Source organism: Mugil cephalus, chromosome 21 (genome assembly GCF_022458985.1).
Source record: "Mugil cephalus isolate CIBA_MC_2020 chromosome 21, CIBA_Mcephalus_1.1, whole genome shotgun sequence".
Taxonomy (NCBI): domain Eukaryota; kingdom Metazoa; phylum Chordata; class Actinopteri; order Mugiliformes; family Mugilidae; genus Mugil; species Mugil cephalus.
This window is the reverse complement of record NC_061790.1, coordinates 12,821,944-12,848,463: the sequence shown is the minus strand read 5'-3', so window position 1 is coordinate 12,848,463 and position 26,520 is coordinate 12,821,944. Positions and strand designations below refer to the sequence as shown.

The 26,520-nt window shown below is 46.3% G+C and overlaps 1 protein-coding gene across 7 annotated transcripts in view; it reads right to left on the bottom strand.

Annotated features, from left to right (window-relative positions):
- Positions 1-26,520, bottom strand: part of ino80 (INO80 complex ATPase subunit) — a 36,400-nt gene that overhangs the window by 6,772 nt on the left and 3,108 nt on the right. For 6 of the 7 annotated variants that reach the window (XM_047573870.1, XM_047573868.1, XM_047573871.1 and 3 more), the window contains exons 7-33: positions 26,386-26,506; positions 26,097-26,302; positions 25,913-25,966; positions 25,582-25,785; positions 25,276-25,480; positions 24,953-25,020; positions 24,665-24,868; positions 24,226-24,306; positions 23,670-23,765; positions 22,804-22,863; positions 22,547-22,689; positions 21,950-22,034; positions 21,746-21,863; positions 21,023-21,108; positions 19,938-20,105; positions 19,676-19,809; positions 19,256-19,323; positions 18,990-19,083; positions 17,934-18,150; positions 15,689-15,829; positions 14,983-15,208; positions 7,083-7,210; positions 2,120-2,214; positions 1,559-1,631; positions 985-1,143; positions 532-634; positions 326-414 (exon numbers count right to left, since the gene is read on the bottom strand). In XM_047573870.1, the coding sequence (XP_047429826.1) occupies positions 326-414; positions 532-634; positions 985-1,143; positions 1,559-1,631; positions 2,120-2,214; positions 7,083-7,210; positions 14,983-15,208; positions 15,689-15,829; positions 17,934-18,150; positions 18,990-19,083; positions 19,256-19,323; positions 19,676-19,809; positions 19,938-20,105; positions 21,023-21,108; positions 21,746-21,863; positions 21,950-22,034; positions 22,547-22,689; positions 22,804-22,863; positions 23,670-23,765; positions 24,226-24,306; positions 24,665-24,868; positions 24,953-25,020; positions 25,276-25,480; positions 25,582-25,785; positions 25,913-25,966; positions 26,097-26,302; positions 26,386-26,506 (3,426 nt within the window). Of the gene's footprint in view, positions 1-325; positions 415-531; positions 635-984; positions 1,144-1,558; positions 1,632-2,119; positions 2,215-7,082; positions 7,211-14,982; positions 15,209-15,688; positions 15,830-17,933; positions 18,151-18,989; positions 19,084-19,255; positions 19,324-19,675; positions 19,810-19,937; positions 20,106-21,022; positions 21,109-21,745; positions 21,864-21,949; positions 22,035-22,546; positions 22,690-22,803; positions 22,864-23,669; positions 23,766-24,225; positions 24,307-24,664; positions 24,869-24,952; positions 25,021-25,275; positions 25,481-25,581; positions 25,788-25,912; positions 25,967-26,096; positions 26,303-26,385; positions 26,507-26,520 lie in introns of those variants that run through there. The other variant, XM_047573874.1, reaches the window with a different exon arrangement.

Here is a 26,520-nt window from a genome sequence, read left to right as displayed (position 1 = left end):
AACTGTGTCAAACATAACAAACATCAAAATCCAACGAGGAAAATAAGCGTTTCAGTAAGTTCATGCTCCCCACAGGAGCAACAAACAGTTTGCATTTTGGAGCAAAAATGACAGATTTTTTTAAAAGAGCCTTGTGCATTAAAAAAAATATTTTTTTTGTCATAGTATCATGAAAACAAACCCTCAAAATGCCACATGTTGCTTAAATTTCCTAAGTTCTATCCTTGGTGGTTTTATTCTAGCCACTCTTTTTCACCCTCTACCATGAAGGCGCCTTCAGGTTTACACGAGCGCTGAGGTTTCAGCCGACCACCTTGTACTGTACCTTCTCTGCATACTTTTCCCTCTTCCGCTTGCGTTCCTTCACCTTGCTGCTCTCCTCCTGTTGCCTCTTCTCCTCCTGCCTTTGACGCACTACAGGGAGAGACACAAAGCAGTTTTTTTTTCCCTTTCCGCCCCTTCACTATGCGTGTGGTAAAAAGTGTTTGTGCTGAACATAACCGAACTGTCCGTGAACGTTTAAACACTCACGCTTCTTTTCCAGCTCGTCGTCGTCCAAAAGCAGGCTGACAACCTCTTTGGGCTTCAGTGTGTCTGGTTTGAAGTTGCCTCCAGAAATCACCACCCTTTGGATCTTGTTGCACAAAAATAATAAAGTGGTAATCAACTCAACTAGATGATTCAACTCGATATAATGAAAGAATTGTTTATATTCTCAAACTGAGACAGATGTGAGGTTTGTATATTATAATAGTGGAGAACTAAGCTAACACACACGGTTTATCAGTGCTATAAAACACCAGCAATCAAGTGTGGTGTATTAACTACATAATGATATGAAAAATAAATGTGGACAAAAAAAAAAGAATCACGGTGAGTGAAAAATAATTCTTTGTTGCACATAAAAGCTAAATATTTTCTGCAGCCGTTCTAAACTGAGCTGAACTTTGGCCGCGGCGTGATTGAGCGCACGTTTTTCCAGACCTCGCTCTTCTCCTTGGCCCGCTGCAGGATCCTCTCCTCGATGGTGCCCTGGCAGATGAGGCGATAGACGGTGACCTGCTTGGTCTGACCCAGCCTGTGAGCCCGGTCCATGGCCTGTTGGTCCACTGTGGGGTTCCAGTCGCTGTCATAGAAGATCACCTGTAGGGGAGAAAAAACAGTTATCCTCTGATCCTACTTTATGGAAGGGAAAGCCCCTCCTACAACGAAGTGTTATCCCAAATGAGCTGACTTTTAACATGACAGATGTCCCGTGTTAGCGGTCGCTTCAAACTCATCGTCTCGAAAGCTAATATCACTTGAACTGGGCCGCAGGGACACGAAGGGAGGCTAATCTGACACATGTGGAGAAACACGGATTTTATCGTACGTGTATGTTCATCCAAATTTATTAAACACACACACATCGTGACATATCGTTAATGCTGTCATATTCCAACTAATCTATTTAAAGACAGTTATTAAAAGATAGAGACGCGACGGAGAAATCACACAAGCATTAAATATATTTAGAAGAAGTTGATTCTATATCAGTGAGAGCGTGTCAGCGACTCACGGTGTCAGCAGCAGTCAGGTTGATGCCCAGCCCTCCGGCCCTCGTGCTCAGCAGAAATACAAAGATATCCGTTCTGTGGAGAGCAGTGGGACAGGGGTGAGGGAGGGAAGGAGGGAGGGAGAGGGGGAAGTACAGAATTACAACTACAGTTATAGTCTCGTCCAAATATATACATGCAGGCATAAAATGAAGTTACGGTGTAAGTTAAGAACAGAAATGTGAAGACGTAAGCGTAACCCTGGCACGACAGCCCGTTCCAACTTTAAAGGAAGAACTGCACAGGAATGGTCCTCCATTATAAAAGTGCTTCTATAAACTTTAAGCTCTCCCTGCAACGAGAACTAGAATAACGCTGGCGCCTGAGAGCTATGCACTAATGCAAACCAGAGCATGTGGATTCATACGCACACACATACATACAGATGTTAAGATTAAACTGTTCACTGATTGCTGCAATACACAAAAACACAGATTTGTAGTCGGTTACTGGCAGAGACCAGTCGCTCGGTTTAACACCCACACACACATTCACACCCTAGATGGTATTAAATTTTCACCCACCGGCTCTGGAAGTCGGCCACCATGTCTCTGCGTTCAGAAATCTTGGAGGATCCGTCGAGACGCATGTAAGTGTGCTTACGATAAACCATGTACTCCTGGAAAGATGAGACAAGACAATAAAAGAAAACAGCTATGAATAATGGATGCGGCTCCCCATTTATTCTGTCAGAGCAGTAGGTAAGTGCTGTCCCAGCTTGGAGGACTGTCTCCAAAGATGTCTCATACAATCAGTCGGACAAATGATGCAATATATATATATATATATATTTTTGTTTTCTTTTGAAACAACTTCACTGGATAAAATGGAGTGAGTCTGCATTAAATTAATGAACAGGTTGTTTCAATTTGTGGATTTGCACTTCTGAACCTTCCTGGATTACCTACACCACTGATTTCTCAAACCAGCAACCACAATGTTTGAGATCCAAACTATTTGAAATTCAAACCACAAACTCATTTTTTGGTTGCTGCTTTGGGAATCTGCTTAGGTCCTCTAAAACTTCACAATCGCATTTAACAAGCTCTCAAACATGCAGTTCTATTTAAGTCCATCTCCGCGGAGAAGACAAACCCTGAAGGTTTACTTGATAAACACCACGGGTAAAGAATGACTAATCTCGAAAACGTTAGAAATTCTCAGCGACGGCGAGTTCGCATCCAAAAAAAAAAAATCAAAATCCCACATTTCTTATGTGGGATTTGAAACTTCAAATTACAGCCCAGAGACACCGTCAGATGAAAAATTGATATTCGGTCCCTCCAAAAGTCTGCTAAGCTGTTTGTGTGTGGGTTTGATGGGGAGGAGCTCTTGAGTGAGAGCAGCAGCAGTGATGAGGTGACGGGCTGATCTCTCTTTAAGCGCTGGGGCCTGAACCCTCGACCTCCTCGGCGAAACACGCCGGTGCCCCTGAACCAGTGATCCGGCCACAATCGCAGGCAACACGTCTCAACGCACCTCACGCAATCATCATCATCAATGACACTGATGATTTGACACTATGTTTTCAGTGACCCCCCCCCCCCTCCCCAAACCCGTGTCATGACACTCGGGGGGCCTCGGTCCTGGCAGGGCCAGCCCTCCTCTCTGGGAGTGTCTGGCTCAGGTCCCAGCAGCCCCATCTGCTCCGAGTGAACACTGCATTAGGGACCATTAGGCCGCCGCTCGCCAAAATGCTTCTAACCTTGTTGAATTTGGTTTTGATGGCTCGCCAGCACAGTGCTGCAGACACTGTTGCTCCAGGGAAAGTCATACTCAGTCTTTCTAATCTTCCAAATCTAAAGTTTAGAGGAGAGCTCCAAGTTTTAGAAGAGGATCACCTGGGACGTCAAAACCTCTGCCACCCTTTTTGTGGTTTGCTTTTTCAAAAGGTGGCAAGTCCACAGGACACGCCGGCCGTGTAGCGGTGGTCTTCCACCCCCGAAGCGCACCGCCACGGTGAAAGCTAAACTCAACAGCTGGCAATTATCTCTCAAACCGTTGCAGTCGGCCTAATCAGTAGTGACGCTGCTATATTTCTGCAGTTTTTCACTCATTCTTCTAATGAGCTCCACTGCAGATGTTATAAATCAATGTATAGGTTCAGGTCAACCTGACTGGACAGAATGTTTATTGTTTCAACTAACAAACTGTCATCAGCCCATTATGAATCATATTTAGCCGGTGAGGTATATCATTTCCATTAAGTGATATATGGAAAGAGAGACACGGGGGGAAACAGAAATGCTAAAAAAAAAAAAAATGCTAAACTTTCCTGTTTCCTGCTATATATTTCTCTCTCTCTGTGCTTTAATTGCAAAGTCTTTGGAGTCGATGCTTGAAAGGTGCACGAAAACCATCTCTCAATCTCTCAGAACAAACAAGGACCAGCAGCCAGCAAATAATGAGGCCGCACGGTCAGGAAAGAACAAAAAAAACAAAAAGCACGGTCAGTATTTATTGCAGTTCTGAAATGAGGAACACCCTGTACATGGTCACACAGTCTGCTGCCAACTCAATAACTGCAACAGCTACTACTTAAGGAAAGCAACATTTTTGAGTTGACCATAAGGCTGCGACACTCACTGTCTGTGATCCCTTTTTTTAAGGCGATTTCCACACTGCTGACAGTAGTTGGACTTTCGTGTGTAGCTTCATGGCGGAATAACTAAGATGAATATCCTTTATCTAATCTGGCATCATCATCTAGAATGAAAAAACCGTAGACAGACTGAGATATGAGCTAGTTGGACGCTGGCTGTGGCCTTTGAGGTGTATCGAGTCCAACATTTCTGGCCCAGGATACACCACAGACGGCTCTCAATGCTGCTACTCCTTCGACGTTGGTTTGATGCGTCCATATGTTTCATAATAGCAGCATCAGCCACAACATTAAATCCACTGACAGGTGAAATGAAGAACGCTGACAATCTCACTGTGTTCTGCTGGAAAATCGACAGACGCGTACCACCCACATAAACGTTGTTGCTAACCCCTTTGGACCCCATAGCAACCGCACTCCCCAGCCGAAGCAGCCGTCCCCGGTAGGACAATGCGGCCTCCTACGCCACAAAAAAATAAACTGTTTAAGAACAGTTAAAAAAAAAAACATTAAAATAACACCGGCCTGCAAACTCCCCAGATCCCAAACTGATCGAATTTCTGCATGATGCACTGGAACAATAGGACCAAAACTGCATGGTTAGTCCTCCCAAAATCCACATTTTCTGTTGCGCTGAAATCACAGTGCAGCGGAAACACATAATATATAATTTAATACTCAGAACGAATCATAAAAGGATTACAAAGTAATCCAAACTGAGTCCATGGTTTGTATTGACTAATGAGTCACTGTATCTCACTTCAGGGTAGCTTACAGGCACTTCAAATCCCTTAATTCCTTCATTAAACCTTCTCCTGAGTTTGTGCCAGGAGCACCAAAAAGTCAGCGCAGGCACTCCCCTCAACGCCGCAATCCACACCGCAGACTTTCAGGACGGCAGAGCGCCGTCTAAGCAGACAGAGACACACAGCTGAAGCAGGGGGGCCGGTGACTTGGCGGTCCCGCTCCGCTATCAGCGGCTGCCAGAGAAAGCAAACGGTGTTATTTTTCGTTGGGCCACCCGGATCTCGGCGATCCATCACCCGGGCCACGTGATGTCACCAGAAGAACCGGCAGCCGACCGGCGACAAAAACAATGATGTTAATGACGGAGATTAGCATCAGCCTCTCCTCTGCTCTTTCTCTTAGTCACAGTCACATTTTCAGGAAATCAACTCCATCTGCAGTTGCAGTCTCCCCCCCCACAACCAATAAGAAAGATAATATGGTTGTGGAAAACTGAAGCCAGATTGGGCGAAAGTATGATTTCACCCATTGCTGTCTTTAGCCCATTAGTTTGGGAGATGCTGTCACACCCCCCTTAAACCATGCGCCTGCCATTACACCATGAGGTCACTTACAAACAATCACCTCTGCGATCCACAAAGCACGGTAATATCGCCTCATTAGACCAGGAAACCGTAGCTGGAAGGGACAAATAAAAGGTGGGACAGGCAATGAGAAGAATATTAAAACAGAACGCCCAGCCCGCATTATCTAAACCATCTCGACCATTCTCGCCACCGCTTTCTTTCCTGCGGCCTCAAACACAAGGCATTCCCATTGCTCCCCAGACACACAGGAAGACAGTCCTTAACCACCTGGGCCGGGTCCATCTGCCATCAAAAGATTTGGCTGTGGAAACGGCCCCGCACTGTGTGAACGGGGAAGGAATTCCCAATGACATCATGCCAGAGGCTTTTGGCTCCATAGTGATGTTTGCAACAAATATGGATGCAACAATGGAGCGCTGCACCAAGGTTGTCAACACAGGAGCACCGTCAGGACTGCTCTGCGCCATTGTTTTCCTGTGGATTGTGCAGTAATGCTGATTTTTATCTTAATTCAGCTAATAACCTCTGAAAGCCGAGGCTCAAAACAGAGAGAATACAGTCGCTTGCCAGTTCATTAGGTACGCTAGTGAAAATAAATGCGTTCTAATATAATAATCCTGCACTAAATCTTAACTTAAGGTTATGGTATTCATTTTAGAGGTTGTGATTTATTGTACTTTTGAATTATATTGTGTTGTACTGACACACGTTTCTGTTACTTTGACAAGCCCGTTTTAGTCAGTGGGTTAGGCTGCATTGGAGAAAGACTTTAGTGTTTAATTTGAGTTTAACTGCATCACAAACTACATCCTGGAAATGATCACGGTGTTGACTCACCACCTTTTTGATTCCGTTTCAACTTAACCTGAGCATCATGACACAAAGGGGAGTTTAGTGCCACAGCATTACAACAGAATGCATCCACTAGTTTACCTAATGAACGGTCCAGTAAATGTATTTATGTGTAGTGGTTTTTTACGACTTAGCTCCAGTTTTTATAATATCCAAACAGATATGTTACCATATTCCATTAAGTAGGTCTCTGGCAGACATAAGTTCCACTGCTGCTGATCACAGTCTTCTTCTTTTGGCTTTGAGCTCAGTGAGAATCAAACCAACTTTGAGCTCATCTTCATTTATTTGCTCCCATCTTCCCTCAAATTTTCCACTCCCATCTCCCCCCTCCCCCGCACCTCCCCTCTTTCTTCACTACTTCCAGCCTCCTCTCCCATCTGGCAGCCTCCCTGCAGATGAGACCCCTCTAATTAGTCCTGACCTGTTAATTAGCCGTCTAATGAGTACACTAACGAGGAACAGGCAGGGTGATTAGTGGTACTGGAGCTCAATCCTTAACCAGTGAAACAGGACCAGTTAAACTACTTACCTGGAACAGCCCAGTTACATACAGAGGCATAGACGTTTATTTAAAGGGCATTTAATGGAGGAAATGTGAGGATGAGGAATGTGCAAGAGTTATGAGAATAAATGGGAATAAATCACAGGGATTAACGAGTGGCCTTGTGTCTGGATATGTGTTGTGCGTATTTGTACCTCAAGCAGGTCTATCATGCGTGTCATCTGGGAGTAGATGAGGACGCGGTGTCCCTGGGCCTTTAGCCGACTCAACAGGATATCCAAGGTGTGGAGCTTGCCACTCTCTGTGATCAGGCTCTCCTTATCTGAAAGAGGAGAAGACAAAGAAGTAAAACCACCTGGGAGAGCAACAGGCGGACGTTTCAGTGTCACTCTCCAGCATTTGAAGATAAATTCACGGTGCTTGTGTCCTTATGTGAAACGTTGGCACGTTTTCCTTATTGCAAATATTTACTGAGCTAACAAGCAATCACATATAGATTATTCACTCTTCCCAGAGCAATACAAGTCTTCAATAAGACTGGAATAAAGAGCCTTTCTCCAGAGTGGATGAGCCTGGGGATGAACCCTCTTAAATCTGTCCCTAATCTGGTGATTGTTTAAATAAGGCATGTGCCCTTATTGACTGCACTGCTGATGAGAGCGGGGAGAGCGACAGAGAGCGGGAGGGAGAGCGAGAGAGAGAGAAATTGCGAGAAAAGGTGATTTACACTCGATTTCACACAATGGCACAAAAGATGAATAAAGAGGCCTGGCAGTTGGTCTTGGTCACGTTGCTGCTGACGCAACATCAGGTGTTCTCTGGCCAATGGGACCGATCTGGGGGGGGGGGCAATCCAATCGTGGGTCTGTCGTTGAAGTGGTTCCCTCAGTGTCCAGCTGATGAGGAATTAACGTCATCTGGCACAATGGCCGAATGAGAAAAAGACCAGGGCTGCCATCGACCCGGCGACAGGCACACTATGGTGTTTGACCGAGAGGTCACGGCCCTAAGTGGGGAGAACCTAAGGCCAGGTCCAGGGTCAGGTGACAGGGTCGACCCGGGGTTACGAGAGAGTCCCTGTGGGAGGATGAGGCTTGGCCGTCTTACAGTCGAGTTGGACACTTGTTCTCGGGCCCTTTTGTGTGGCGAAATCTCAGGATTATAAATATTTCCCAGTCTTATTTCCTTGCTTTGTCAACGTAACGTAACCGGCCACATTAAAATCACTTTCCATTCATTCGGAGCGCACGCCGCAAAACTTTAAACTGAGCTCGCGACGATGCATTCATATAGCATTGTCCTGTCACATATTTGAAAAATACAAATGGAAAAAAAAACACAAGCATCACAATGAATTTCGTCGTCCAACAAAACCTACGAAACCGAATGACTCTTCCTCGACTTTTGAGGGCTACCATTCTATGCTAATATGGACTCAGGCTGAACCTTGACCTGTGGCCTTTTGGTACAGCCCCTTAAAAAAGGTCAGGGCCTGTAGAGGTGTTAAAGAGGAACTAATAGAACAGATGAATAGGTGAAAAGCTCTGGGGAGGTATTGGAGCGCTCACCTCCGGGTCACTGTGGAGTGGTGTCAGCCTGTCAAATACATTCAGTCCTGGTCACACGCACACCACGGACCAGGATTAGTTTTGAGTCAGGCTAATATGTGTGTGTGTGTGTATATATATAGATATATATGCCTTATTATTTGTTTAGTTTCCTAAACAGCTGATGTGTCGACCTTCTGTCTGTTCAGGTGTCTAATTAAGGCATTACAGTGAGCAGGCACGCACCAATACCAGGGCTCGAACCTCTGGGTTTTACTGGAGCCCAAATGCATGCTGAGAAGAGAAAAGTATATGTGTCATTCAGCACTGTACTCATTTCTTGTTATGTTCCTCAAGTGACTAAAAACAGCTAATTTGGACTGGGTTAAAATAGTGACACACCACACAAAAACATAAGTCTTCGGAGGATAATAAAAGATACAATAATAACAAGAGAAAATAAACAAAATTCGAAGCGGACTTCAACTCTAGATATATAAACTTGTGGCTTAAATTGGCGTCCGCTAAGAGCCTAGGGCACCGACGTAAAGACAGCATTCTGCCTTCAAAGCTTTATAATTGGCCCCGGTGTCAAAAACGCGAACGCGCTGAGAGCGAAAGGAGGAGAGGCCGAGCTGATTAGACACGGAGAGGAAGGAAAAGGGTCCAGACAGAGAGGGACGGAGGGAGAGCGAAGGGGGTCTGTGGTGGCTCCGGCTGCAGCCGGGCGGTATTCGACTGGCGGTGACGGCGGCGATGTTGTGGTTTAGATCAGACGGGGGCCTCCTCACCACAGGTGCCAGTCTAACCAGGGCCGCGGCTCAGTCAAGGGCACCGAGTAACGCCGTCGGTCGGTCGGTCGGTCGGCCGCCCTGCCAACCACCCAGACGCTAACCGCCGCTTGGCAACGATGCAAGCGCTCATATAAGGCAATGCTGCTCAACCCCAGCCATTGATCTGTTTCTGCTGAGCAGATTATATATAAGCCTCCAGACTCCGATGTCATGTTTGAAGACGGGTTAAAGTCCCTATCTGAGGCTTTTTGAGGCCAAACGTGACTGAATGTTGCATGTGTTTAAACTAATTCTTGAAGGGCACGGACCGTGAATCTGAAAATCCCTCATTACACAGACGGATACTCTCGTTTTAGTATGTGGAGATGTGTCAGTCAGGATAATCCTTTTGTTTACGCCTGGATTATGAAGGAGAACATTAATAGGGAAGCTGCTCTGCTTGTTAAGGGAGCAACCTTCTGACATTCACTACACTGGCGATTTAGGCGTCATCTAATCATCATCGCAGTGGTCAGTGGCACTAAACCTACGGGGAAATCGCCAGAACAAAAGAAAAGGCCAAACAATCCGAAGAGACCGGGGAGAAATAGAAAGAACAGACTAAATAAATCCCACCATCCTAACTTCCCCAAAGCCCAGCGATGTGGCTTAGGGAGAAGCGAGGTGGCCGAGTTCAAAACATTTAGTGCTGCATACAGAAAATCCTAGTTTCTAAATATTGCTTTCCCCCCATAAAGGGAAGCCAAAAAAATGAATAATTGCGATTTGCGAAGGCTTTGGTGGTCTGTCTCATTCCAGTATAACACTTATGGCTTACATTATAAGCTACATGTGGCTGCAGAGAAATGCATGACCATTGGTCATAAAAGTGAGCAAAGTGGATGTTGTAACCATGCATGTAACATGAATTATGGAGGGCTTAGAGGGATTAAAATAAATGGTCCTATACGTCTAAAAAAAAAAAAAAAAAAAAAAGATTTAGTAAATGAATAGCATCATTACTGTGTGTAGGCAAAGCAAAGGGAACCTTACATCATCTTAAGCAGAGACAGGATGGCGAGGAACGACTCTCTCCGAATGTGACTTGTACATTGAAATGTGGATTAAAATGCGCTGAGACGGACTTTAAAATCACCGACCGACAGGGATGAGGGCTGCGTTAAGACCACACCCCAAAAACACGAGCAAATCCCATGTGGTGTCACACCACTCTGCCGTTACTATGGATACACATATCAAGCTTCACCACCTGCCCTGCCCCCCTTTTCATAGCACCCACCACCACCACCACAACTACCACCACCACCGGCTTCAATCCAATCCAGCCTAACAGCGGTAGCCAGCCCTCCCCGTCTCCTCCTATCCTTACCGCCTGCTGGCAGATTAAGCTACACTCCCCTGTCCCTCCTCTCTCTCCCCCTTTCTACCACGTCCAATGCGCCCTCTCCATCCTTCGCTCTTCCATGACTACAAAACTCCCCCCCTGCATACCCACTCTCTCTCTCTCTCCCTCCCCCTACTGTCTGTCCCCCAACGTTGTAATCCAATCCCTGTAGGGCCAGAGCCAGGGGCCTGACATGGTCCTGACCCAATTAGAGGCCTGCTGCCAGCTAATTAACCCCGGCCCAGCCCCGGTGCCTGGCGCCTGATACTCCCAAACCAACGATGGCGCTAATTTCATTAATACGCCACTACGATCTTCTGTGCTGCCCTGTCCCCTTCCCCTGTACTGCTGCTGCTGCTGCTGCTCTGACCAAAAGCCGAGTGTGGAACTGCCCCGGACAGGGAGGGACGCAAGACAGATGCGACTTAAAAAAAAAAAAAAAAAAAATAGAAGACGAACGACAGCGTGACTGCAGAGCAAGACCTGGTAAAGGAAGATGGATGGACGGTTATGTGAGAAAGAGAGACAGATGGGGGGCCACGGAGCAGGTCGACCGGGCGATCGAACCGAGCATCAGCCCCTCACTGTATAATGACACATTACACTGTGCAATCAATAAGTCAATGAGCAACACTTGTTCATGAGGGAAATATTAGCCCGACACTACTTTGCAGCTCCTGCACGTATTGACTAAAAAATCAGACTTAAACTTAATTTTCTCACTGTGACAGCATCAGGATAGCTAAGAGCCAGATGCCAGTGGGAGGATTTGGAAGCTGGGCGAGGAGAGGCCGTCGGGGAAAGCGGGAGGATTTAGCTCCTCGTTAGAGAGCGGCAAAGTTGTGCAGATGCTACCCCCAAAAAACGTGTCTGCTCCTGGAGAACTCTATCTCTGCTCTGAAGATCTGGAGGGGAGCCAAGCGGACAAATATGTACTCCCATAAGGCCAAAGACGCGTCTGCGTGACAAAGTGTGACAGACGGCGCGACTGATGTATATACCGTGTATGTGGGACGCGTCTGCACGTGACTTTCTCTCCCTCAAAACATGCGAGAGGAGCCCTTGCGTCGGTTCTCCAGGAGATGTTAAGTGAGGGAAGAGACAGACAGTCTGATGAGGACTCCCGAGTTTCACAGGGGAATGTCACCGCACCGCAGCGGCCCACTGTGAACTCTGTCATTAAGACGGATCACTGCTGGTTACCCCCGGGCCAACACCGGCTGGAGACGCACCACAGATGAGAGCTAGCTGGATAAGGACAGAGTGGGATAGACGTTACTTGGCTTCCACACGCAAAGATCTCGCCGTAGAAGGATAAAGTGGCTAATGTCTCCCCCTTCAGTCTATTTTGGATTTCGGGTGGCGTTGTGTAATTTTTTTCCCCCCTCCTTTTAGATGCATTAATAGCCGTAACGTGGCCCAGGAAATCTCCATCCTTTTACACACTTGGCTGACAGTTCTGTTTTGTTTTTCTTTGCTGGTTTAAAAAAAAAAAAAAAAAGAATCTAAATTCCACAGACAGTCACCGGTGCCAATTTAATGCAGATCGAGCTGGGCAGAGTCAGACGGTGATGTGGAGAGGCAGGCCGTCTGTGTTGTTTTGTGCCCGTCTATCAGAGAGCCCGGGGAAGCTTCCTGCCATTTTGCTGGAGAGCAGAGTTTCTTTGAAGGGACAGGAAGGCAGGACTGCATTTCCCACAGCCTAATGTGAGCAGCAGGGCCAGAGCCGACCTGCGTCTCCTTCGCTCTCTCTCTCTCGTAGTCGGATTGATACGCGGACACAAACGTGCACCTGAATGCATCGTTAAAAAGCTGCGCAACACAGGCGCGCAAACGCCAAGTTCTCCAGTGACAGTTGGTTCCCAGGACACAATAAAGCCAGAAAAAGAGTCTAGTGTCGGTGCTATAGTGAGAAGCCCGTCATTTTGTGGAACGGTTCCTTCTAATTACCCTTAGAGAGGCAGGGGCCACACAGACAGAGAGGAAAGTTATTTCTGCGACGCGCTGAAAGAACTATTTCCAACTTGACTTGAAATGTGTCGCCGCTTGAATATAAGGTAAGTGTGTGTTTACAAGAAGCAAAAGAGAAGTTGATTTCCAGGATTAATTTAGCAAACAAAAAAATGACCAGAATGTCTGTAATTACAGTCAAAACAATCTTTGTCCATCGCAGCCTGGGAGACCAAGACTGGGCTCAGTGTGGTGGAGCTGTAGTACTTTGGGTGGGAGATTTAGTTGCAGGGCAGTTGCATTAGAATGCATTCATTTATACTGGTGTACCTACTTGGCCAGAAAAGCTGATTTAAATTCATATTTCTCTGTGATCACCACTGATGGGGTCTCAAAGCGGAGCAGCAGCTTCCACATTATTGTCAGTATTACAGTTCACACCAAATAACTGTATTTTTATCTGTCATTATACAAATTTTTAATATACAGACACACCAGTGTACTTGACTACACAGCGTTGGAACGCTGCGCCGCGAGACACGGTTTCAGACCGGACCATTTTCAATGTAGCGCTTCTAAACACGCATGGTGCGACTGCATCACTGCAAGGCGTGGTGAAGATGGAAAAGTTGAAGCGGCAGAATGAGAAGACTTGTGTCACGGGTGTCGGTTGTTTGTTTTTTTTTTTTTTTTTTTTAGGGTGACCAGAGATCCACGATTACTGGGAACAGTCCGCGTTTTGCATGACCTGTGCCTTGATATACATTTTTGGTCATACTGTCCAGCCCTATATTAACTGTTGACAACTCTTTCTTTCTGTTTTTTTTTCTTTTTTTTGAATGAAAAACTTATTTCCTTCGGGGATATTCTGCCACCGCATTAACATCAAAAACAAAAAAAATCTGAGGCCCAAAATGTCACAGGCTCAATTGTTTTTTCCTCCTCCGTGGCCCGATTCCTAATAAGCCCTCTGATTAGATTCCTGCGTCGATATCAGCGGGCAGCGTACTCACGCCATGGCGCTCAAAACAAACAGTTATTCAGCTCTGCCATTTGTTCTAAAGGTGTGGGGCTGGGAGTGCGGAGGAGAGCGAGGGTGGGAAACTTCAGCTGGGCTACTGTACATATCTGAGCCTTGATGTGGCAACAATGTGTTCAGCGGAGGACGGGTGCCGGAGTGTTGGGTCACTTCCTTCCTACCGAGGCTGAGAAAGAAGCAGGAGACCAGACGGACTGAGAGACCGCAGCCAGATACTGATTTCAGAACAGCGCGCGGTCCTGTCTGTTAGCGAGGGGGAGAGAGGTGAAGCTCGTCCCTTCGGCCCGCGTTTGAGGAAAGGCAACGCCGGCGAGCGTGGGAGAGTGTGTGCGGAGAGAGTGAGAGACACCTAAGGCCCCCGTGCGAGCGCGGCACAGTTCCCTGAATGGGCTCGATGGTACACAAACAACGCGCACAGACACACACTCGGTCACACGCGGACAGACCATCTATTAGTGTTACCTAACTGAGCTCTCGAACAATGACCAGTAGCTAAACTTCCTCGCTTTGTCTGCCTCCGTATAACTTCACAAGAGCTTTCAGGCTGTTCTCACACAGACACAAATACTTGTTTTGTTTCTCACTTTTATACTCAAACGCTCGCAAGCACGTGAAGTGTGTGCGAAGATGGGTCAAAGAAAAACAACAACAAGCAACACAACACTCTCTATTCACAGCGTCTCTTTTGAGAGGATTTAAAGGATTTCGCAGCAGCGAATGGAACTAAAAGTCATGGAATTTGTGAGCTGCGCACTTATCAAACGACAACACGTGGGTCCGCTTTCTGTGCCGGGAACCTTATAAAACAAAAGGGGAGCAGTCATCATAATCGGTGACACAGACAGTTTATCAGACGCACGGGGGGGTCGCGCGGGTCAGTGAGAACGGACGTGTTGTCTGTAAAAAGGTAGCGGCCCCTGTCGCCCCGCACATCCATCACTCATCTGAACCCTGGCAGCGAATCGCGTCTCCCCTCCGCCGCGGCTGACCCCGCGCTCGACAAATCAAGCTCATCTGATAAAGTGTCGCGAGGGCCGACAAAAACACGCGCAATCGCGCGTTCGCACCTTGATGGGAATCGGCGGTACGTGTCCGTGCGAGCGGACCTCGGAGCGGGAGAAGGCCTGCATGTCAGCTGTTCCTTTTCGATTGTTGGAGGGTTAGCAACTTGGCAGGCGGGCAGGTAAAGAGACAGAGGAGAGTGATGTGACCCCCCCGACTGACCTCAATGGATTCTCCCACGGGCTCTAAATTCTCATTTTACACCAAAACTGAATAAAAATGGGACTAAAACCAATGGATAAAAAAAAAAAAAAACGAATGATAAAGACACCACAGCGATGATACACAATAAAAGGCACACACACACACACTCCTCACCTGGTATCCTTATGAAGGACCATCCGTTGCGAGGGTAAAGGGCCATCACACCCCCGGGGCTTTGCGGGTGGAAGGCGTTAGCCCTCACGCTCCAATCCGCTGCGAGTTCGGGGGAGCCATACAGAAAGCACTGCTTGTAGATCATGCCCCCTCCGCCGCGAGTCACCCACCACTCGTACTCAGCGCTGCGGTCGTCACAATAGCGCTCCATGGGCACCGCCGTCACCTAGGAAACCAAAGATAGCATTGTGAGATGAATATCAAGTCTCAAAGAGTGCATGTTAGCACGAGGAGGGTTTCTTCTTTAGAGAAATGGAAGGCAGCTTTATTGTTATATGTATTAACTGCGTGCATGCTGGTTTCACTGAATCAGCAGCTTCTGCATGTGTGTGTGTTTGAGTGCAGGACGGGGGCAAGAGGAAGCTTGACAACTGGTGGAATAACCTGTGCAAGAAGCTCTATTTAGAGGCTATGTTTGTTTTAAGTGAAGCTGGGAAACGCAGCGGTAACCCCCACATCCCAACCGCACAAACGCCTCACAGACAAGAGCCTCTCATTGTTGAAAAACCCATAAAAGAAGCAGCACCGCTTCCCTCGTCCACTTCCACGACCACCCAAACGCCCGCCTGCCTCGCACGGGCCGGCGCACGACACCGACCGTCCCACACAAACACGTCTTTCTTTCGCCCATTCACTGTTCTCGTACCCGAGGCGTGGCGGCCAGCAGGAACTTGGGTGGCAGTGCGGGCTGGCTGGGCCGCAGGGTGGAAGCGGCAGAGTTTCCTCCGTGGATCTTCACGTCCGTGTGTCCCAACGTGCCGGGCCTGGAGGCTGTGAACACCAAATCCTGAAAAGCACACAAACACACAACTGCGTTTTATTAAACTGCCAAAGCGATGACTGATGACATGTGTTAAAATGCAGTATTAAATGTTACTCCAAAGTTGCACTGAATTGCAGCAAGGAAATGTTTGTAAAACCCTCAAAGTATGAAAAAGAGCCAATGTGAACCAGAAACAAACAAAGTGGGAGCGCACAGAGGTCACTGAGTGTAAGGCTCGTGTGTGTTATAAACTGCTCTGGTGGTATAATTTAATTTAAACTGGCTATATTCCCAAAATGTTATACAACGTTTCAGCTAAATGCTTAAATTGTTATGTAAAATGTATGATTACTGCAGCTTACGTGATTTAAACGTTTCCTGGTCATGTAATCTTATATCCGGGCAAGTCCTGATGTGCAGCATCTACATCCATTTTGAACAAAGGTTACCGCGGGGAAGATCATTTAAGAAATACGACGATGTGTACTGGATGTACTAAGTATCTTGGTGTGTGTATGTGTGTGTGTGTGTGTGTGTGTGTGTGACATTGATGGTTACACAGTGCCATCTAATGGTGGATCAAATAATCATTCTGTCTCAGAGAAGACGGAAAATTAAGAGATTGCGTCGGCTAATGGAAAAGGGGAATTAATGCCTGTTAATGTTTGAGTGCTCTACTGTGTGGGAGCTGGAGCGTCATTCAGCGTGTGGTGCAGCAGTTTTAAGACGATGATGAAAGAAAATAACAATGTGTAAAGACAGAAACAACACGAGAGCAGATAAAGGTGAGGTTAATGCACACATAACTCTATTTAAATGGATACAAGATAGCACATTACGACTTTTGATATTTTGCTGTGCTTGGATAGACGGAGAGAAGCCGATTCGGCTACTTGGGTAAAAGTCAGGGAATATAGCAGGATGAGTTTCCTGTTTCCCTCGGTCCCTCAGCAGGAGCAGCAGGAAAGCTGAACGCAACACTGACCACACTGTCGAGCACAAAGCCAGAGAGAGATGAGCCAAGAGAAAGATGTGGCACTGAGTGCCAGCATCACGCAGCTTCAAAAGAAAAACGAGGAGCTGAATGAAGTCAGCGGAAACCGTGGGTGTGAATTAATCCTAAAAGCTCTAGTGTATGGAGAATTAGCTCTGTGGGTGTCTGCGAATTTCTGTTTCTCGCTCATATTTTTCTGGTCTGCTCCTTAAGACGCTCCGGGGGGGAACCTAAGATGCTGGGCGGCAGCCTGACTCAGGCTGATGAGGCCAGCAGAGGAAGAAGAGGATGGAATTACCCTGACAGCATTTTCCACCCAACAAGTGAAGTCAGAATCGGTGGAGGGCGGTAACGCGATACGCGGCCGCCATATCTTTCGATCAGATGCGTTTTAGTGCTCTTTAGCTGATGACTGAAGCAATCTAGTGTATCAGCAGGAGCTTTTTTCTCTTTTTTTTTTTTTTTTTAACTGGCACGCACATATGGCACGGCATCTTCCTTACAACTACAATTAGATTTCCGTGCTGCCAAGTAATACAAAATGTCTCAATGTGACGCCGTAGGATCCAACACATATGAAAACACTTGAGTAAAGAAGTGCGGCGAGCTACATTCATCCCCGAGCAAGATGCCAAGCCGAGAAACATTACAGACAAGATAAACAGGAGTATTTTCATTTGAAAAAACAAACGTAAACCACCTAATACCAAATACCAAGTGATATGACCTTTTGTCTCCTTTAAATGAAATAATCCTAATTTATGAATCCTGAAAATACATTTGATGATTCTTAGTCCTCTGCCACATGTCTTGACGGTAGAGTGGTGATAGCTGCTGGTCTGTGCAGGCCCTAGAGACTTATACTGAGAGGGATGTCAGCGTTATTGGGTCACAGGCCTACAAGGGGATTAGGTTCCGCGCCGTATCCCAGAGGAGGGACACGAAGCCCGGGGCAGAGAGCACGATGTGTGGCCAAACACCGACCGATGCTCTGGGGAAAATTTCAGCACCGTCAGCAGCACATGCCTCCCTACTGGTGTTTCACACTTCTGTCACGCCCTAATGTACGCTGCAGATGGCTGCTGGACATTATCCAGGGGACGGATCACGTAATTGGCCGCGGACGCCTCTTACCTGCAGGACGGGACTGGTGCACGTGTTGGGGAAGGCGACGGGTCTGTTCAGCCACAGAACGAGGTCCTTGCGCGACAAACACTTAACGCCAGGTTGCGACGTCCCCGCGTCCCCTTCGCTTTCTCCGGCTTTCTCCTGAGCCTCTGCTTCATGGTCGAACAGGCGCTGATAGTGGAGCCGGTACGCAGCTTTCAGGGACAGAAAAAGGGCTAACCATCTGTAGAGAAACGCGGAGGGGGGGAAAAAAAAAAAGTAGAAAATTGATATCCTTTCAAATTCACACCAACACCTCTATTAATGATTCAATGTCACTTTCTCTACAGGGAGGAGATGAAGGAGAAATAACCATAGAATAAAGATCGATTTATGGTTCAGTGTCAGATCTGTGACGTCCACTTGCTAAGAAATTTTACATGCGGCAGTGATCACAGAGTGGCCGGACAAGGACAAAAACAATTCACCCTCCTTCTGCCTCCAGCAACTTAAGTTAAATACTTCCAGTCATCATTGTTCGAAGCACACAGAGAAACCCGACACAGAATGTAAATACTTACAGCAGCCCACCGCCAGCTGGATGTTCACCCGGTCGTAAGGGTAAGCTGGACGTAAAATTAATTTCAAGTCACATGGAGAATTAGTACCTAATGCAGCATCTAGTCATAGAGCTACATCTGAGATTTCCTGTCAGGGAGGGTTCAGGTTGTGGGCGATGCAGACGGGGAAACTAATTGATGCGGCGGCTCAGCGGGTTAAACCCACAGACACTTATCTGGGATGGTGAAAGCGCACAAATGTTTGTTTCACAATTTGAGTTATTAAATTTGCGTTTCTCCGACTCGGCCGTTTTTTTATTTATTTTTTTTTATTTATTGACATAACTTAAGATAGGGGGAGTAACCATAGCGACGTGGCAGCCATGGCAACAGCAGTCTGCAGTAGAACATGTCAGCCTGGACACGTGTCGACTACGCTCAGATTAGCTTACACCCAAACCTTTTGCCTCGGCGGAGCCTCAATCGAGACAAGAAACGTGAAGAAGTAAGATGCAAGTCCCACCTCACTAAGGTGCCTCGCAGCATTAGGTTGGACATCTCAGCCGGCGACACGTCAATGAAGCGCAAGAAGGAGAAGCAGCTTCCTTTGTCGTCACCTACGGCAGCAAAAATAAAACACTGGGTAAGGAATATTTTAAAAAATATATATAGAAAAAAGTGAATGGTAAAAATATCAAATGTGGAAGGGAAGAAGTGAGACGATGCGCCAAATTCCCGGTTCTCCCAAGGCCTTTGTGAGGTCTGGGACAAAGTTTGATCTGTGCTCACCTTTCCTGTGAAAAAGAGACTGCTGGATGTGATTTGGAGAGAAGGGAGAAAACAGCACCTGAAGTAATCTGAGGAGAATGTGGAGAGAGAGACCGGGTCAGACCACAAAACACGAGAGATGGCAAAAAAAAAATAAATAAATAAATAAAAATAGGATCATAATTTGATCCAAAGCAAAAAATTCCAGTGTTTAAAGCTATAATTGAGATAATAGCCCTTTGAGAATCCCAAACCAGCAGAGGTCCACTCGGACAGAGATTTGCAGAGGAAAAGAAAGACACGTTTGACAGTGTTCACACAGTCATTTAAACCCTGTTCAAAACCATGAAAGCAGAAAACTCTGATATGATGTGTTTTCATTGGATTTAGAATACAACTCTGGAGATTAAGTGTGAAATGTTTCTGCGTCGAATGACTTACTTGTTCTTGGCTTGATTGTGTGCGTGGAGGAGGCCACAGCGGTAAAGGAACTTTGACATGACGTAGGGCTTGAGGGACATGTGGAAAGGGGAGCGTGTCTCCTGGCGCTCAAACAAGTCGGGGTGGTTGCAAACCTACACACAAACATACCCGGGATGCTTATTTGTTGTTTCACGAATGTAGTTGACTTTTTTTTTTTATATCATTATTATTATTTTTACATTGGGAACCAAAAGGAGGGTTAAAGCTGGAGCACTCCTACCTTCCTAAACTGCATGACCAGGTTCATGAGGGAGGAGGTGGTGCTGTGGGCCTGCTGGGCCGTGCCCATGGACGACTGCAGCAGATCCTCGATAGAGATCTTGTTCCTCAGAGCCTTGTAGAGCAACCTCTGCCTGGACGTCAGCTGGCAGTAGGTCAGGATCTCAATCTGCACAGGGAAACACAGAGTACGTGTGAAAAATTCTCATCCAATTAACAAAAGTAACGACAACTTAGTTAATTGGTTCCTCTTACTTCTCTTATGTTACGCTCACACTAGAACACACACAATGTTTTAATTTCAGAGGATTTATGGGTAAGGACTTCACATCCAGGTTGACCAGCTTCTTAAATTATATCAAAATCTCTGGCTTTATCTGGTGTCACGCTTTGAGGGAGGCAGCGAGAGCGGTCGGCAACAATCCATAAAACCCAACCATGAACCGTGAGTGAACTTCACCGGTTAGCGTTGGCTTAGCAGACAAAACAAGAGAATCCAACAACAGCGGAGAAGGACAGGAAGTGGCCTGGCAGGAGTGCATGTGGGTGCAAAGAAAAGCAAAAAAAAAAAAAAAAAGACAGATGTGGGGGAGTGGTGAACTCTACCATTCCTCCTGCTCCGCGTATCAAGACTCCCACAGTGTATGAGTGAGTATGTGTGCGCCGCCTGTGACAGCCGGAGACCCCAAGCCAAACATCTGTCAGGAGGATCTGCCAGCACAGGCATCACTCACGGGCTTATTACAACACTCTGTGTGTCAATGAGGTGGACGAGGAGACAGATGGAAGAAGGGAGCAGGTTTACCAAGGACATGAGACGAGCACGGCTACTTGTTGGAAGGATTTGGTATATTTTCAATCGAGAATTGCTCATAAAAAACGCAGCATACTAACAGTGTAATTCTTTGACTTTTATGAGTCGAATGAACTAGTGGGAACTTACATGCTAGATTTGGGAAAACACTGCCCTTTTACCCTTTGGAAACGTCATATTTTGTTCTATTTGCATGTGAACGGAACTGTGTTTCTGGATTCCTCACGACAAAAGGCTGGGAAATACAGAAAAAGGAAAGTTTGCTCTCCCACCTTGTCTGAAAGCTCGTTTTCCACATCCTTCTTGATTCTGCGTAACATGAAGGGCTTAAGGATCATGTGCAATCTGGAAAGTTGGTCTGAAAAAGACAACGACAACAACAACAGCGATCACGGATACAGCGGCGAACATGTTCCGAAAGGGCTCATTAACGGCGGCCGCGTGCGGCGTTTCAGCGCAGCGGCAACGGTAGCGCGGCTGACGCAACTGGCAACTCAGACGGCACAGCTACCGACGCTGCCGATCAAATTTCTATAAACAAGCGAGTACAATTTCATAGAGAAAAATATTTCTTTTTAATTACAGATTGTGCCTGAGAGAACAAGTCCAAACAATGAATATGAAACAAACATTGAACTGAAGCGTCCCACCAGCAATGTGTTTAAGTGAATGAAGTAACAGACGAGGAGGAAGATCACAACAGGGTTAACTTATAAAGTGATCTCTGTTTTTTATTCTATAGCTATACAACAACATATTTATCTTGGGAAGTCGTAATAAATTGGCAATAAATTCATTCCAATTATCATCAGTGAACGCGTCTAGAATCAAAACGTATTACATGAGTCAGTGAGCAGGAATAAAAGATCAGTGTTGGCACACAAATGAAATAACAAGATTAAAATTATGATGTGTTCCCAGCTGGAAAATCAGGAAAAAATGAACGGGCAGGTTAGGTGAACAGTTTTTTTTGTTTTTTTTGTTGCTGTACTCACTCTCGTCGATGGCAGACTTGTTTTCAGCGTGGCTCTCTATGTCCTTGGAGAACCACTCGTTAAACTCTTCGTGGGAATCAAACAGCGTAGGCATGATGAAGTGCAGCAGGGCCCACAGCTGAGAGACGGGGACAACAAGCCGTCACTACGAGGTCTGATTCGGTCACACGTGACCACACCGACGCGCTCATACTAGTCGCTCACCTCGGCCATTGTGTTCTGGATGGGCGTCCCCGTTAGCAGCAGTCTGTTCCGGCACTGAAACTGCAGGAGGATTTTCCATCGGACGCTGAAAAGAAGCGCGAAGCAGAAATTGCAAATTACAATCATCTATCATCTGTATTTAATGTTTAATGCGAATCAATCAAACCATGATCGCCATCTGGGTTTTGACTATATGCTTTCGAGATTAAACCGTTTTCCGAGTGGATTTTGGCCGCTCTCCAACGGCAGCAAACGGCAGTAACAATATTTTTGCAGACATTTTCGATGATTTTCAAAATGATTTAAAGAAGTTTGTCCTGCATATTCAAGCAGATTCATGTGTATCCGCTTATTAAATGTGAAGACACTCTCTCAAGCATGCCACATCTTATCAGCTCAGAAAAAAAAAACACTCTTCCAAAGTGGCAGCAGGCCCTAGAAAGTTGCATAAAACCTTAACACATCTTGCAGAACCGTTGCAGGAGTATAAACCCATAAAACGAAGACTTCATTCATAAATAATAGGATAAGACATGAAAAAGTGATATTACCATATACTTGTGAATATTGGACACATTTTTTTTTTTTTTTTTTTACCTGGTGCTGCTTTTCAGTGCCTGGGCTTCATCCAGAACCATGTACTGCCACTTGACCCTCTGGAAATACTTGACATCCTGGACCACCAGTTGGTAGCTGGTGATCACCACATGGAATGGTGCATTTTGGGTGTAAAGGGTTTTCTATTCAAAAAAACAGATTACAAGGGAGGGTTACAGACTAGAAGGAAATGACAATAACACTGCATCACACTGCACTGCCATTATTGACCAAACGAGCAATCAACGGATCTTTACCTGGCTCCAAAACTTTCGAATCACTTTGCGATCATGAGGGTTTCCCCAGTACGGCAACACCTGATGGACACATGTGTTGGGTCAGATGGAAATGAGAAATCTGCGTCAGCTCATCCAGTAAACATATGTGCACACAAATAATCACTGTGAGAATCTATTTCACCTAACCTATCTCCAAGCCAAGTGCTTTCCAAAACTCTGGGCAACGAGCGAAAAACAGAGCGACGGCGACGCTCTCCGGAGGAAACATCCAGGCATAGCATCGCGTATGAATCACGGCAACGCTTGTTGACGCAGAACGCGATGTGAACAGATTTACACATCATTACATCCCTCAACGCAAGCTGGCATTCCATTGTTTTCAGTCAGTCTTGCTTTGAGTGTTCAGGAAGCTTATCTTCAAATTGTGTAATAGAGTCTTTTCACACCTCATTAGCAAAACAAACTGGAATTGATTTATTTTCAGACGAGCTGAGAAAATGGGCATGTCGAGCGCGGCACGGAGTTACGCGTAGCACGGTGCGTGTGTGCACTCGAGCACGGCTGACGCGTTGATGTGTTTGATAAATGATTTTTTTAGCCTACACACAGGCTGTCAAAGGCCAGTAAAGGCATGCAAAAAGATTTTTGGAGAGCATCTACCCAGCGAAAAGTCTGAACATATTAACAGTCACGCCTGAACCTAAACAACGCTACAATGCTGCCCCCTAATGGAGAGATGATTCCATCCCTTGTGGTGTTGGCTCTGAAACACCAAAACTGGAGTGTTTTAACTGTTTTAACTGAGTCTTAACTAGATGAGCAGAAACTTCAACAAGTATATGTTGATGCTGGTTTGCTCGCTACGTGGTATTATTGATTCTCACCTTGAATTTGGGCACAAAGCGCGTGAACTCCTGATGCCAGTTGTTGAGCGTTGACGCCGGGGAGATGATCAGGAACGGACCCCAGATGTTGTCTCTCTGCGGCGGAACAGAACGGGAGAATGCACAGTCAGCCGCTGCAACAGGTGGTCTTTGTATGTGCAAGTCTGAGCAGCACCCAATAACAGGAAGCCCCGGAGGAACGCGCCATGCATCTTCCTGTCAGCGCTAGTCGACTGAAAAGCTCACATTTCCCCGAATTCCATTCTTTTTTTTTTTTTTTTTTTTCCACAGCTTTGGAGTTGAGAGACCAAAAGATCTAAAGAGCTGGCAAATCAGCTACTCGGAGCTACGAAATCGCTCGTGTGACTCATTCAGCGAAACGTTCCAGCACCTGCAAAGAGCCAGAAGCTGGGGAGCGCTGTAAAGGATGCAGGTGCTCGAAAAAAAGGCGTCCTAATACGTGTTTTCACAAGTTAAAGACAATGGTACAATATTCCATAAAGAGTTTGAAAAGTGCGCGGTAAATGAAACCTTTTGGCCCAGTCCTCTCTCTCACCTCCGCTAGGTGTGCCAGCAGGGCGATACTTTGAACCGTCTTCCCCAGTCCCATTTCATCTGCCAGGATTCCATTGATTCCCTGCAGAGACGAGAAGAATACAAAGGAAACATCCACGTGAGCGATAACTCAAAAACTATTACTGAATCGCTGAAATGCCACATAAACAATGAGGGTCAAAGAGAAAAAAAAAAAATGCTCATGTTTTAATTTATGCTCAACATGCGTGATGTCTACAGCCAAAAATCAATGAGCGCTGCATTATTCAAGAGGCTTTACGCCATAAATTCTTAAATATCCCTCCAGCAATTCATACCCCTGCCCACAAAACGTAACCAAAATACAAACTTAAGACAGAAAATCTTGGAATATAAAAGAAGCTGCATTTTTGCCCCTGAAAGTGAGACGGCTCCCCGGTGTGAGAGACAGATGTGGGTACCTGTTCGTAGAGGTTGGCCAGCCAGTTCATGCCTTTGAGCTGGTAACCCTTGAGTTTTCCGTTGAAGATGGTCGGCTGAGGGATTTCTTCGCCCGCGTGGATGGACGGGTTTGACAGGCTGTAGCTTTCTCCGAATCCGGAGCCGACGGCCGCGTGCAAGGATGCGCTGCGGCTGTCCTTGGCCTCCTCGTCAAACATTCGAGTCTGGAAGGGGGAGAGATTTGGAGATTACCCACGGTGCCGATGGAGTAGCCTGAGTGGTGTACGTGCACCGCTGCGTCCACTTACTCTCTCTTGATGAATCTGGTAGGCCTCTTTGGCGTTCCTCAAGGCCTGGGATTTGTAGTAGTCACTATCTGTAATTACAACGATAGTGTACAGATTCTAACCTGTATACAAGACTAATTCGGACCAAAGTATTAGCGTGTATTTAAGAATTATGAATCAAATGAATTGCAGAACACACGACAAGCAAACAAAAGACTGTAACAAACTGCTCCTAAATGTCCTGTTTCATAATAACACTTTTTAAAACATTTCCCCAAAGAAAATGACCAATACTGTGTTTTAATTCCTATGTGGCCCAGTAATACATTAAACCTGATTCATACCATAGTCCTCCTGTCCCATGTTGACCATTACTCCTCCACCAATGTCTATCTGTCTCTGAGCCGCAGTGTCTTCCAGCTTCCTCAGAATTTCCTCCTGAGCTGTGTCTCCTGCGGGACCTCCCACGTTGGCCTTGCCGCTCATAAAGTGCGCATACAGCTCCGTCTGAGTGATCAGGAAATTCAGCTTACGCTGCTGCCGCTTGGCCTGCGAGAGACGGAGAAACGGCACACGCGGAAAATCTGTCACCATCTCAAAATTTTTTTAAAACCACACTTTAAGTGCCCACGCATGCAGCCGGTTCCTACCTCTCTCATCTCTTCGTCGAGTTTGCGTTGTTCCAGGGCCTCCTTCTCTGCCCTCTTGCGGTGCTCTTTCTCCACTTTGTCGTACTTCTTCCAGTAGAGCATCATCTCCTTGGTAAGGCGCCGGGCGCGGGGTAACGTCTCCTTGCAGTTCTTCTGAGCCTGGATGGCGGCGCGGCGGACCTCACGCATGCACTGGTGAGCCAGCTGTAGCAAACACAACCGAGTTTACGCTTGTCATTAGGAAGGATGAAAGTCAACCACCAACTGATGAAATGATTTTATAGTGTCATTAAACATTCATCTGAACCACACAGTCATACACATTAATTACCTTTTTTGCATTGGTCAATACCAGGTTCTTTGCAGAGGTCTTCTGCTTGAAACACTGCAAAATGTAAAAAGGATAGTAGTGATTGATAAATGTTAAGAATTGGAAATGAACCTGAAACTGACCCACAACCTGCAGGAAAAGCGCGTGTGCATAAAGCTTTGTGCATTTCTTTATGCAAACTGACCTTAGGTATCTCCTTCTTCGCGATGGTCAGCCAGACCTTGCGTCGCCGCGCGTTCAGCTGCTCGATAGTGAGATGTTTCTTCTTCACCACCGGCAAAGGAGCATCGTGGGAAAACTTAGCAAAGATCTTGGTGACGTAAGCGCGCTCCTCATCCAGGAAGTCTCCCTCTCCCCGTTTCTTCTTCTTCTTGACTTTTTTCAATTTGCCTTAAAAGAAAACACCATTAACAAACAATTACGTAGTTATATTTACCTCAAACAAATTACATTACGACTTTTTTTTTTCCTACCCTTGAATTTTTTCTCATCTTTTATTTTCTTTTTCTTTGGGCCCAGCAGGTGACGCTGTTGCTCATAGAAGGGGTCATGGGTAGACAGGAGCCCAGTGCTGTAGTACTGATACTGGTGCAGCTGCAGGAAAGATT